Source organism: Oryza brachyantha, chromosome 3 (assembly GCF_000231095.2).
Source record: "Oryza brachyantha chromosome 3, ObraRS2, whole genome shotgun sequence".
In the NCBI taxonomy this organism is placed as follows: domain Eukaryota; kingdom Viridiplantae; phylum Streptophyta; class Magnoliopsida; order Poales; family Poaceae; genus Oryza; species Oryza brachyantha.
The window spans coordinates 4,093,655-4,107,573 of NC_023165.2; the positions used below are offsets into that span (position 1 = coordinate 4,093,655).

Below are 13,919 nucleotides of genomic sequence, written 5' to 3' on the forward strand. Positions count from 1 at the left end.
TGGTAAGAGAGCACTTGCAAGCTGCAGTTGTCATATCTATAAACACACATGACACATCTGACAAGTTAATTGATGGTACCCACAGCAAAACTGACCGTCAAATTTTGCAAAGGTGGTGTTTAGATTAAAAAAAATTTTAGAAAAAATGTCACGTCAAATGTTTGATCGGATGTCGGAAGGGGTTTTCGGACACGAATGAAAAAACGAATTTCGCAGCTAGTCTAGAAACCGCGAGACGAATCTTTTGAGTCTAATTAATCCGTCATTAGCACATGTTAGTTACTGTAGCACTTATGGCTAATCATAGGCTAATTAGGCTCAAAAGATTTGTCTTAAGATTTCTTCCATAACTGTGTAATTAGTTTTTTGGTTCATCTATGTTTAATGCTTTATTTAGATATCTAAAAATTCGATGTGATGTTTTTTAAAAAAATTTTGGAAACTAAACAAGTCCAAAATATCTCTGCATAGGAGCACTGGGTACGTCAACATGACCCACGCCAATCATATCGATCCTCGCAATTACCAGTACATCAGTACTACTACTGCATATACATTCTGAACTACAGGTACTTTTTAACAAATATTTAAGTTAACAAAAGAAATACTACTACCTTCCAATAAATATTATAGAATGAATAAGATGCGAGGACAGGTAACAGTCTAGTGAGAAAATTAGGAAAAAATAACTAACTGATATAGTAAGTAGGGATTATAAATTAGACTAGAAATCCTTATATTTATAAAACAAGAATCAAATCCTACCAATAACCAGCAATACTTACAGCCATCTGATCAAGGGTAGCGATTGGTGAACAGACGTGTGATCCCCCTCAAAAGAGCATGTGGGGCTGGTTTAGAAGATGCAGCAACAGTTGTTACCTGTACTACTACATCCGCTAAAGAACTTATTTTTTTATAATATTTGACCATCCATTTTATTTAAAATATTTATAGAAAACTCAAAATATTAGTCCTGCGTAAAGTATTATTTATGTTCTATCATCTGGTAACAATAAAATTATTAATCATAGCTTTTTTAAATAAAACGAATAGTCAAAAATTATACCTAAAACTAAAAAAAAAAACTTATGTTACGACGGATGACTCATGCTGTAGCATGAGGCAGAGACGAGTACTCCTAAATAAACAAACGGTTTAATTGCAACCACCAGGTGCATTTAGCTGGCCATCCTTATTCTCTCGTTTGCTGGGTTAACTTACTGTTCATTCTTAATGCTGCTCCCAGCCTCCCATTATTTTATTTTATTTCATTTTATTTATGTAGAGGAATAGGTGAAATGGTGAAGCCCCGTTTCGCTTGCCGCTGCAGCACACCGCCTCGCAATTCCGCCGCATCCACCTGCCCGTGATTATACAGAGGAATCCTCCTCTCTCTCAATCTCGCCGATCTCTTCTCCCACCTCGCGTTGCTCCTCGTCGAAGCATTTGCTAGTTGATTCCTCTTGGCAGGAGTAGTTTGCTCTGAATCTTTCTCTCTCTTCTTCTTCAAGGTAAAGCCTTTCTTCTTCTTCTTCTTCGAGCAGTTGTGGGTTTTGCTTGCTTGTTGCCGTCATGTTTGTTTGCGAAGAGAGGTATGGCAATGGCGGAACCAGTCTCAATCTGAGGCCAGATGTTTGTTTGCGCCGGTGACCTCGTGGGTGGTATAGAGCCGTCGCCGCCGGGTCTTTTGGGCCACCAGCTTCACCGCCGTATGCCGAGAGTGCCGAGGCGTTCGTCCAAGTGTAGCAAGCCACGGAGCCACTATCACCGTGGCCTCCAGCCCTCCCTGCGCCGTCTCGACCCTCGCATCGTCGTCGCAGCTCGCACGGCGCACGCATGGCGGTGGCCTGCCGAGGGCGGGGCCTCAGGCGGTCTGGCTTGAGCTAGTCATGGCGGGTACCCCGCCACCGCCGGCGGGAGCTTCCTTCTCACCAGCCGAAGCGGCGGCGGCGAGCAGCCGGGGAGGCGATTGCCCTATTTCAGAAAATTATCTTTTCATTTGTTTTGAGAAACCTTTTAAAATAAAATTTCCGTTAGTATTTTTAAAGGTTATTCAATCCAGCTTTTTCAATCAAACTGAATTTCTTCAGTCGAAATTTTTAGGTTTTCAAATTTTGTTTCCGAAATGGAAGCCCTTAATCGGGGATCAAACGCTTGTAACCTCAACTTGGAAGTCTTTAACTATGGGTTGAAATGGAAGTCTTTAATAATCGGGACTCAGTTTTAGCCCAGGTTTTAATTATGAGTTGAAATGGATGTTGTTAATCGAGATTCAAAAGATTTTAGCTCGAGTTTGGAAGTTCTTAATCATATCGATCGGAAATTATACGGTTGGTGGGGAAGCGGGTAGAGGAAGCCAGGAAGGGCTAGAGGGTAGCGCCTGAGGTGTGAAACGGGGCAACGGGTCGCGCCATAGATTCTATTTGGTTTCTTCTTTTTGATGAATGCCTTCAAGGTGAAAATTTGTCCTCTCGACGATGTCTCTCCACTTCTTGTTTTCAGAAATAAGCCCAACTACCCCGTATAAATGATTATTTTGTACAGCTTACAATTTGAATTTGTTTCCCAGAAGAAATATTATTTCGAGTGAGTTTTGGAACAGTTTAAATTTGATTCATCTTATCTATGGAAAGAGGAATGGTATATGCATCCCTGTTTCCTTGTTTGGTGAATGTGTAAATTTTGATAATATGCTCCAGTGTGTGTCTGTATCACATTTCATCCTACAGCCATGATTGAGGAGTGAAGCAGAAGCAGTAGCAGTAGCGGTAGCATGAGACTCAGACTGCCTTTCAAAGTTTCAGATCAATTTAGTCTTTTTGGATATTCTGGGCACCAACTAAATGATCCTTATTAAGTCCAATGGTTAAGAACACCAGATCTCTCTTGTCTACTTTCAACTGTTCTTTTGGTTTTTCTTCCAAACTGGCGCTGTAGAATCCTAATCATGTAACTCCACCCAAGAAGCTTCTAAGTAAATCTGAGTGTCTGTCATCAAAATTCCGAGGGGAGTTGGTCCATAGTACCATACACTTTGATGCCTTGCTAATGTAATAATTATGTAAATATTCTGAATCTATGCGAATGCGCTTGGAGCGCAGTGGTAAAGTCCCCAATTGAGGGGTGTCCGACCTAGGCTCAAACCTGGGTTTCGCACAAAATAATTTCCCCCTTGCCCATGTGAGGTTGAGCGCGCCCGTCGTATGCCGTGTTCAGGGGGATTTTCCTCTATCTAATAAATGCCGCGGGCTTTCTTAACCCTCTGGTTGAGTTTTTCTTTTAAATATTCTATTTTCAAATTAATACGTGTTAACTTAAATGGATCAAGCTTGATTAATCACTTGAAATCCTGCGATATTATTTTCTGTGCTCATTAAACATTTTTATATTGAATTCTTCCCTTTCTTTCTTAACTGTAGTAAAATCAGGAGGCCTCCAAAACTCTTTCTGTATCCTGTGCTTGCAGTCAGGATTTCCGAATGCCCTCAAACTTATGTTTCTTTATCCAGTTCTTGCATTGCAAGAATTGGGTTATGAGGTCCGAGGTATTTTCATATATGCTAGGATACTGAAAAGGCACAACAGCAAAACACACACCATTTATACACAATAGCATAAGCAAGAAGGTACATCATTTATTTATGTTGGAAAAAAATTCTATTTGGTTAATAAGAATATTTCATCTTCTTTTTACTACTAACCCAGAAGCTATCTCACTTTTGGCATTCATTTGTGCTAGCCTCTGTGGCAAAACAAAATGCATGACAAAAGTGAGATTTCATCATTCTTTAGTGGCAGAAACAAATCTAGCCCTTTCTTTAAAACTGCTGACATAGTGACATTACCATTTAATGTATGTGTAAAACCATAAAAATGTGCCATACATGTCTCTTTGCTAGCTCCCCTTGGTGTTGATTTGCTGGATGCTATACTCTTTTTTTTTTTTTTTTTGGGGGGGGGGGTGGTGGATGGGAGCAAACGCTATACTTTGTTATAAATAATTTTGTAATGATAAATTTCAAATGCATAAACCACATTTCTGTTAAGTAGTTAAGTATGATTGCACAAAAGCAATGTACTTGTGTTAACGATGCTACAGTGGAATTATTCGTGATATGCTTCTGTGCACCAGAGTGGCGAACCATTGTTTTTTAAAAAAGTTCTTTTTGGGTCATTTGGTAGTTATAAGCAAACATGTTTGGATTGAGAGTTACACCTGATAATGGCTCTAATAGCCTGTAAGCAAACACAGACATGGTCATGTTGCTTATTTGGATTGTGAATGCATCTCAGATTATATTTCTATATATGACAAAAAAATATGTGTTCCTTTACATGCCATGAACTACAGTTTTGCATGAGCGTGAATTCCTACTATTTATTCCTTTATGTCGCTAATTTGTACCTTGAAGATTTTGCCATGCCCAAATGTATAAAAAATATTATGCAGCTTATGTGTTTTGTTGGGTTAAATACTTGTAAATATGTGATGAATTAGCTGAAATTCTTCTGGGTCCTTTGACCCCACATCTCTCTACCTCCATCTGCCATTGCTTGATCTAACAATCTTCTTTTTGTTTGCGAGCTTATTACTCATATCTCGGCACCAAATGTATTCTGTGTTGTGTGTCATCGACAAAATCAGCCGTGTATAGATTTTATATTTGTGTGAAAACTTTGTGACCTTGTATTCTAAATTTCTAATGTATGTTAGCTCATATTCTTAAGTTTTGAAAATGTTTATATAACTTGGTGGTGATTATTTACTGAAATTTTACTCTTTCTTTTTGTTAGGACCGGAATTTGTCTTCAGCTGCTAAAGGAGAACCCACTGTTAAAGATTTGTTAAAATCCAATTTTTATGTAAGTGTGTTTTAGTCGAAAGGTTTCCTCAGACTCCTCTCGTTGTAGTTGATTTCTTTACTTGTGTGTCAATGAAAGGTCCCAAGACCAATCAATGATTATGTCAAGTTGAAGTTGGATTACTTTATCGGTGAAAGATAAAAACTTGTATTATACATAAGTAGCTGGCATTACGTAAGAAAGTTCCTTCTCTTGTGCAAATCTACAAACATTTTATTTTGTGAAACAAACAGTCAAGTCCTTTGAATTTTTCCAGCGTACATTACCTTGAAACAACTCAACAAGATTACTTCCTAGTTTTGACCTGAATCCACTCAGATTAAATTTAGTCCCATTATTCATTGTTAGCCATCTATTCTTTTTATAACTTCCATTTATACTCTCTTTGTCATAATCAGCTATCACCATCTGTGGCATTGAATATTCAATGATAACGCCGGGAAGATCAACTCCCTGTTAATTGTTGGAAAGTGCATCATCCCTCAGCGACTCCAGCATATAAATCGAATCCAGAAGGTTGCACAAGAAAGTATGTCAATGCAGGCCTCTAACCGCCCATACAGATATGAGGACAATTCTCAGATACCATACTACAGCCAGAGTTCGATGAATGTGGGGCGAAATGGTACTTACTGTGTACAACAAAATCATGAGGATCTTTACGTCTCTTCTGATGATGGTTCACAGAACAGCAATCCTAAGGCTCAGGTGTTGCAAGCACAGTACTGCACTCTAGATTCATCCTCCGGCAATTTTGTGTATCCAGCACATAGCTCTACATCCTCTCAGTCTCAGTACATAAGTGGGAGCCCCATTTCTCAGCAAGATAGCCACTCAGAGCACACATCTGGCTCCCCTGTAAGCGCTTCATGTGTTACTGAGGTTCCAGGTTTGAGGTTCACAACAATTGAGGAGATAGAGAATGCAATGTTTGGACCTGAACCTGACACAGTTAGCTCAGACTGCTCCTTACTAACCGATTCTGCTTTTTACCAAGATAACTGGAGAGAACATCTGGGAATCAATACAAGGGACTTGAAGCAGGTAATTGTAGCATGTGGTAAGGCTGTTGATGAGAATGGATGGTATAGGGACTTGCTGATATCTGAGTTAAGGAACATGGTATCCATTTCTGGAGAACCGATGCAACGACTGGGAGCCTATATGTTGGAAGGCCTTGTTGCCAGGCTTTCTTCGACTGGGCATGCCCTATATAAATCCCTGAAGTGTAAAGAACCTACTAGTTTGGAGCTCATGTCTTATATGCATCTCCTATATGAGATATGCCCTTTTTTCAAGTTTGGTTACATGTCTGCCAATGGAGCAATTGCAGAGGCTGTTAAGGGTGAGAACTTTGTTCACATCATCGATTTCCAAATTGCTCAGGGGAGCCAGTGGGCAACTATGATACAGGCACTTGCTGCAAGACCTGGGGGACCACCATACCTCAGGATTACTGGTATAGATGACTCGAATTCTGCTCATGCCCGAGGTGGTGGGCTGGATATAGTTGGACGGCGTTTATTCAATATTGCCCAGTCATGTGGTCTGCCCTTTGAGTTCAATGCTGTCCCAGCTGGTAGTCATGAGGTTATGCTTGAACATCTTGATATAAGATCTGGGGAGGTCATTGTTGTTAATTTTGCCTACCAGCTGCATCACACTCCTGATGAGAGTGTGGGCGTAGAAAATCATCGGGACAGGATATTGAGAATGGTGAAGGGCCTCTCTCCAAGGGTGGTAACACTTGTAGAGCAGGAGGCGAACACAAACACTGCACCTTTCTTCAATAGATACTTGGAAACTCTCGATTATTACACAGCTATGTTTGAAGCTATAGATGTTGCTTGCCCAAGGAATGATAAGAAGCGGATTAGCACTGAGCAACACTGTGTTGCAAGAGATATCGTCAATTTGATTGCATGTGAAGGTGCGGAAAGGGTGGAGAGGCACGAACCTTTTGGAAAATGGAGGTCAAGGCTTGCAATGGCTGGCTTTAGGCCATATCCACTAAGTGCATTGGTGAACAGCACTATCAAAAAGTTGTTGGATAGTTACCATAGTTATTACAAGCTAGAGGAGAGAGATGGTGTCCTTTATCTTGGATGGAAGAACAGAAGGCTGGTTGTATCTTCTGCATGGCGGTGACATCTCAGTTGATTCGAAAGATGCTTCTTTAGGTATGATGTTGGAAACCTGCCAAATTTTATCATGGGAAATAAGATTAACTATTGACAATTTGTAGTTTCAAAACAAAAAAAAGGAAATGCATTATGTGACAGTGTTATATAGGCAACGGAAAATAAGCAATGCACAATTTATTACGTCTTCTAAACTTCGCATTGCACCATTGACTGATTGTTTAGTTAATTATATGGTTAATTAGATCCATGCCATTACAAATATGTCAGTTTAGAAAAATGCCATTACAATTTCTGTTTTCGCATAGATGCCATTATAAATTTTACTCTATCCTAGATATGCCATTTTCTACCCTCCAGAGGCAACTGGACCCACCTGCAGGGCACTCTAATTTCGTATTGTCTAAAATACCCTTATCTCCACTCACTGACATGCGGGCCCCTCTCCCACAGCCCAGGCCCCTCTTGCTTGGCCCCGTCGACGATGGCGGGTGGAGTCCAGGCTTCTGGATGGCGATTGCGACGGCGAGGTGGCCAGGGAGAGCTGCGACGACGGTGACGGGGTCGGCGACGGGCAGCAGGGATGGGGAGCGCGACGAGGAGAGCGAGGACGACGGGGATGCGGCACCATCGACGTCCATGGTGATGCCAATGTTGTCGCGCCGAGCTGATTGAGGAGACGAGGAGCGCGACAAGGAGAGCGAGGACGACGGGGATGTGGCGTCGTCGTCTTCCGTGGTGACACCGCCGCCGCCGCGTCAAGCCGGTTGAGGGGATGGGGAGCACGACGAGGAGAGCGATGATGATGGGGATGCGGTGCCGTCATCGTCCATGGTAGCAGATCTGGCTCCTCGCGCCGACTACGGCTTCGACGGCGTCCATGGTGCCTGAATCGACGTCCCCCACCACGGATCTGATCTCCACCAGCTACCACCGGAGATCCACCCCCACCGTCCCTCCGGTTGCCGACACCGGCCACGATAGCCGACGGGCCACGATAGCCGACGGCATCGCCGCAGTCGCGTCAAGGCAGTCGAGGAGTTGCCGCCGTCGTCGCGTCGAGCCGGTCGAGGAGACACCGCCGCCATCGCGTCGAGCCGGTCGAGGATACACCACCACCGTCGCACCGAGCCGGCGCTCGAACGACGCCTCCATCCTGGTGTACCTCCGCAAACTCGAGCATGTCGCCGGTGCGGTCGTGCTCGGAGGGCACGATGTTGGGGATGGCCTTGAGGCGGATGCTCCACTCCTTCGTCGCGGCCGCGTCGCCGAGCAGGCCGAGCCACTCCTCGGTGACAGACGACGGTGGCTGTGACGCCATTGCATGCGGCGAGGAGGGCGTCGTTCATTGTAGAGATGAAGTTGGGGGTATTTTAGACTATACGAAAATACACTCGTCTGCATGTGGGTCCAACCATCTCCAAGACGTAGAAGATGGCATGGCTCTAAAAGAGAAGAAACTATAATGGCATATCTACTATTAGGTGAATTGTAATGGTATTTTTCTAAACTGATATATTTGTAATGGCATGGATCTAATTAACCCTTAATTATATGGCACGGGATCTCATATTCTCATGCACCATTAATCCCTACAGAGGCCAGGAAAAAAATTACTGATGATTTATGTCTTACTGAAATATCTCCATCCCAAAACAAATGTCAATTTAGAGAAATACTTTTGGTTTAAATTCTTGTTGTCTTAGTTTCCTAGAATCGCTACCGACCAAATGAACCTCTTGATTACTTTTGATTTTCAGTGATAATGTTACAGAGATGGATATACAATTAATATGGTTTAACATATGTCAAAACATAGGTACTAATTCTTTGCCTGGTCTATGCTTGGACCTGAAAGGCTGAAAACATAATCTAAGTTTGATCCGGGGCAGTATGTTTTATCATATACGGCTATTTAATGCTTTGCAGTACTGTGTTGACAAATGAGTAAGCACAGATCGCTTTGAAAGGCCATAAGCACAGATCGTTGTGCCATGGACTAGAAATTCAGGAGCTCAATCTCTTCCAATTTTGTTGCCTGCAGGTTCTTTCGTGGCTTCGTGTCGGCCACATGAATCCAAGGTGGAACCTGACATTCATAGAGACAGAACTCCCGTAGTCCAGAGCAATGTGGTCGCTTGCTTGTTGGCACCCAACTCTAAACCCTCATCTGCGTATCCGTCAGATCTAATATGGTCATAGGCCAAAAAAATACCCTTCTTAACTTCCTATAGTCCAGTCGCAATATAGATGCAAACTGTACTGTTTAGTGTTCACCTGCTCATGGTAGTGAATGTCTTGGTTGCTTGTTGTACAATGTCTTTGAATGTGAATTCTGGATCTTATGCTACTTATAACGCTAGGTGATGATGCCGTGATGGTATCCGGCGCAATGTGTGCCTTGTAGTGGTAGTAGATCATGTATGCGTCATCTGCTGTTCTGGTATGCAATCTGGGTGTTTCACTTGTGTACCATTTCGCTGCTATCACTATCTGGTTAAGCCAAGATGGTCCATCTCGTTAATAACTTGGGAGTATTGTAAGACGGAGATAATTACTCTATTTTTTTTTGCTTTTGCTTATAAACGAAAATTTGAATTTAATTTTAGAGTTTTTTCACCGAAGTTTATTTTCTAGGTTTGGTTTTTAGATGCTAAGAATATATATATATATATAAATTTTATTTATAAATTATTTTTATTTATTAACATATCGTTTGATTTTAGAATACGAGGAAGTACTGTTTCCTGAACTGCCAGTACCTGATGTTCAGAGCAGGTGCAATAGTAGGCTATAAATTGACTATAAATATATTTTTGTGAGATAAAAGAGAGGATAGAGAATAAAAGTGAGCTATATATTTGTAGGATTTCAAGATGTATTGTGTGCATGACAGGTAAAACTATATGTTTTATAGTTAGCTATTATATGAATTAGCTATTAAATTGATTATAGATAAATTGAAGGTACGCTATTAAACTTGCTCTCATGGAAAAGAAAACATCTGGAGCCACCTCAAGCGTGTGACGAAGAAACGGCATGTCCGTTCGCGTCGCTGCCGAATGCGTGATGGCGTGTGGATCGCGGCAATCTGAAAGCGGCGGATTTCTCCGTCGTCTTCGATCGTCTCCTCCTCCTCCTACTAGGCAGCAGCACAGCAGCAGCGACGCGGCCGCGGCCACGGGCAGGCACCGGCGGGGGTCTCCATACGCAGGAGCGCGTCACGTGCCCGCCCCCACCGCACGCTGCATTCAATCCGTCGACTCGTCGTCTCCCTCCTCTTTTCTCGTTCCTTCCCCCCTTTCCCCACCCGCCGCCGTTTCTTCAAGAGAAGGGAAAGGTCGCTCTTGGCTCTTCCTTTCTTGGCGAACGCGCTGGCGCGCCTCGCCTTCGTCTCTCTCTTCTTCTCCTGCATCCTTGACTCGATCGAGTTGTTGCGGCTTCTTCGATCCAATCCGTCCATCCATCGATCTGTCTCGCGTTGGTTTGGTTGGTTGCTGTGATGGGGCTGCTCTTCGTGCAGCGGCTGGAGGGGGACGGGGTGTTCAAGTGCCGGCGGTGCCGCGTCGACGCCGCCTCCAAGGACGCAATCATCTCCAGGGACTTCTACGGCCGATCCGGCCGCGCCTACCTCTTCGATCACGTGTGCGTCCCCCTCTGGCCTCTGCTCTTCCCCCCCCCCCCCCCCCCCCCACCATTGCATATAGAGAGTTGTTTTTCATTTTTGGGCTCCGGAATTCCTCCTGAGTTAGGATGCGTGTGGTTCGGTCTGTCGAATGCTGTGATCGTTTGCAAGATATGGTCCAACATTTTGGTAATGCTGCTGTGCTGTCCTCTGGATTTTGGTTTGCTTGCAAGGGCTAGCGTTTTTTCATGATATTTGCGTCCGAACGAGTTGACTATTTGATGGATCAGTGTTGATGAAGCAGTTTTTATTGTCACAGTAGTACTTATTAGATTTAGATATGGCAATTGCTATGAAAGACATTCGTATCAGTAATACGGCATATTGGTTCAATGATTCAATCTGATATGTAGTACGAGTAGTTTGCTTGATAGGATACTTTCTTTATGTTCAGCGATATTATGTAGTAAGAGTAGTTTGTTTGATAGGATACTTTCCTTCTGTCATATTGTCTTATGAATCTTTTTGTTGGTTGTTCATTAATAGTATAAAATGCTGTATTTTATAAAACTGTTCTTCAGTCGTTTGTTTCTTGTCAAATATTTATTCAACATAGGATTTCATGATTCATTTGTCAATTCACAATGTATCATTTCTTTACTTCAATAAAACGTGTCAGCAATAGCAGCCAAAAGCATGTCGTCAGGCTATATGCTTTTGATCATACATACCTTTTCACACATGCTTATTATTTTGTTTACCTGTGACATTTCAGAGTGAATATATCCCTTGGCCCTAACGAGGACCGTTATCTTATAACTGGACTGCACACGGTTAACGATATCTACTGCAGCTGCTGCCAACAAATTCTTGGCTGGAGATATGTAAGTAAAAGGAAATTGTTTATTATGAATGGGCATCTTTCATATTCTCACGACCATTATTGACACTAGATAAAATAGCTTTATAATTCCATCGAAAGGAAACATAGTTATGAAACTGACATACTGTGTAGTTAAGTGAACTCTGTTTCACCATGTAAGGCTTAATAAATGGATTAAAGAATGATTCGATGCCTATGTCTTTCTATTTCTCATGTTATTGGAACATAGCTTGTCTCAGCTAGGTACTGGGTTAGTTGACATCTATGCTAGAAATGTGAACAACACTGTTGGTGCTCATAGCAAGTCGACTTTCATTCCCCTGTTCTTACAAATTGTGTTCTGTTTTTTTTTTTGTTTGAAACATATATTTTTAAAATTTATGTGTGTATTTGTAACATCATATCTTGCCATTGTATCAGCGACCATTGAAAAAATTACATAATTAAATCCACATGTATCTATTTTGCTATCTGTTGTAAACTTGTTTTTCAGCTAATCGGTTATTGTTACTGATGTTCCTTGGACCCAACTTCATGCCTTGATTAGTCCTTCCAGACTACACGAGTTCACCTATCCAACTAAATAGTAGCTGTAGCAGAATGATACTCCTTCCGTATTTTATTAGATGCTTGATTTTTTTGACACATTTGATCATTTGTCTTATTTAAAAATTTTGTGAAAATATATGAAAATGCAAGTTATAATTAAAATACATTTAGTAATAAACCCAATCACAACAAAATAAGTGATAATTACATAAGTTTTTAAATAAGATGAATGATCAAACGTGTACCAAAAAATTAACGGCGTCATCTATTAAAATACGAAGGGAGTATGACCTATTTTGAAATGATTCCTATTCTTGGATACTACATACTAGTCCCTCCAGTTGTAAAAACATTACATTTTGAACATATTGTAAGTTGATTTTTTAAACTTTGAACATTGATAGTTTTTAAAATAACAACCATCAAGTTTGTACTTTGGATACCCCTATAACCATCAAAGATCGTTGAAGTGGCTAATTCCTCTAAAAAGGAGGCGTTGAGAACAAAGAAATTCTTGGAGCTATCGTTTTCCTCTAGCATTAATAGAATTCATTGGTGTTAAGAAAAACCTCTTGTGGGAAGGTTGGCTAGAGATTTCTTGGAAAAATACCAGCCCCTTTCGGTCCATAAAAGATTGAACGCGTGAAAGTCATGTGTAAATTTTTACTGAAATATATTTTCATACAATAGTGAGTTTATTGGATTTTACAAGTAAAGGGCAATAAAATTAGTATTCAAAGTTGTATTTTTCAATGACGTTTTTATACGCTAAACGACATGTTTTCATGAATGTAGGGATTAATATTCAAAGATTTCAGTTTCCCACAGTCGATGTATATACATTGTTTAATGCAATTATGCACCTTATTCTGCCATAACCATTAGTATGCCATTTTATTTGAATTAATGCATCCTAATTCCAGTCTGTTGTACCACAGGAGAAAGCCTATGATGCAAGCCAGAAATACAAGGAAGGGAAGTTCATTCTTGAAAGGGCTAGAATGTGGAAGGACAGCTAATGATGGTGGAATGTTTGTCAACAGCCAAACATTGAACTTGTATTTTTTAATCTGGTTGCAAATATCAGTAGTCTAGACAAATTGAAATCAATCTATGATTGATAAACCCTAAACTGCAAAGAGACACGCAACCAAGTTAGTTTGTAACGAATATTGTTTGACTCAAAATGATAGCAGCTGGGTTTTCCGTTACCATCCCTTTGTCCCATCAGTTTCACGGTGATTCTGTAGCGACACGACAATGCATTCAGTTTCACCATGCAGAGTAAATCTTGTTCCTTTGTACAGATGTTTTTACAGATATAATCATATAAAAACCAGGTGGTGCCATCTGATCACCTCCTGATATAAGATGTGCTTTTTTCATGGTTCGTTGAATTGGAGATTCGACAATGCATTCAGTTTCACCATGCAGATTAGATTTTTTATAAAACTATTTCTTTGGCTGTTTTATCACCTGAAGAATGGTTTGGTCATGGTTAGTTGAATTAGATATTCGACAATCTAATTCGCGCATCTTTGATAATCGGAAATTTCTATGCATATGACTTGACCAATGTTATAGTGTTTCAGTGGTATGTAAGTAGTACAATTAGGTCACACGTATACAGGCTCAGCGAATGTGCTGAGTTCATTTCTCCCAATCGTCGACAATGTATCCAGTTTCATCCTGCATATTTTAGATTAAGAAAGAAAGTTCGTTTTGCTGTTTTTATCACCTGAGGAGTGATTGATTTGTTTCATGGTTGGTTGAATTGGATACTACGTGAAGAGTGCATGTTTCTGGTTCGGTGAATAGGAGATTCTTGGGAATTTATCTCGTAATGAAAGTTTGT

General features: G+C 41.1%; 2 protein-coding genes across 5 annotated transcripts; both read left to right on the forward strand.

Annotated features, from left to right (window-relative positions):
- Positions 1-1,275: 1,275 nt before the first annotated feature.
- On the forward strand, positions 1,276-11,490 carry LOC102721814 (scarecrow-like protein 21). 4 transcript variants are annotated; one of them, XM_015835339.2, is made up of 4 exons: positions 1,276-1,514; positions 4,798-4,866; positions 5,265-7,046; positions 11,408-11,490. In XM_015835339.2, the coding sequence occupies exon 3, from the start codon at positions 5,398-5,400 to the stop codon at positions 7,012-7,014; it is 1,617 nt and encodes a 538-aa protein (XP_015690825.1). In that variant the 5' UTR covers positions 1,276-1,514; positions 4,798-4,866; positions 5,265-5,397; the 3' UTR covers positions 7,015-7,046; positions 11,408-11,490. The 4 variants fall into 4 exon arrangements, with proteins under 4 accessions (XP_015690825.1, XP_006649543.1, XP_006649544.1 ...); XM_006649480.3 differs by lacking the exon at positions 11,408-11,490 and adding an exon at positions 9,052-9,552; XM_006649481.3 differs by lacking the exon at positions 11,408-11,490 and adding an exon at positions 7,461-8,635.
- On the forward strand, positions 10,510-13,083 carry LOC102721526 (putative yippee-like protein Os10g0369500). The gene is made up of 2 exons (XM_015834313.1): positions 10,510-10,650; positions 12,988-13,083. Exons 1-2 carry the CDS (start codon positions 10,510-10,512, stop codon positions 13,081-13,083), a joined length of 237 nt encoding a protein of 78 aa, XP_015689799.1.
- The last annotated feature ends 836 nt before the right edge of the window (positions 13,084-13,919 follow it).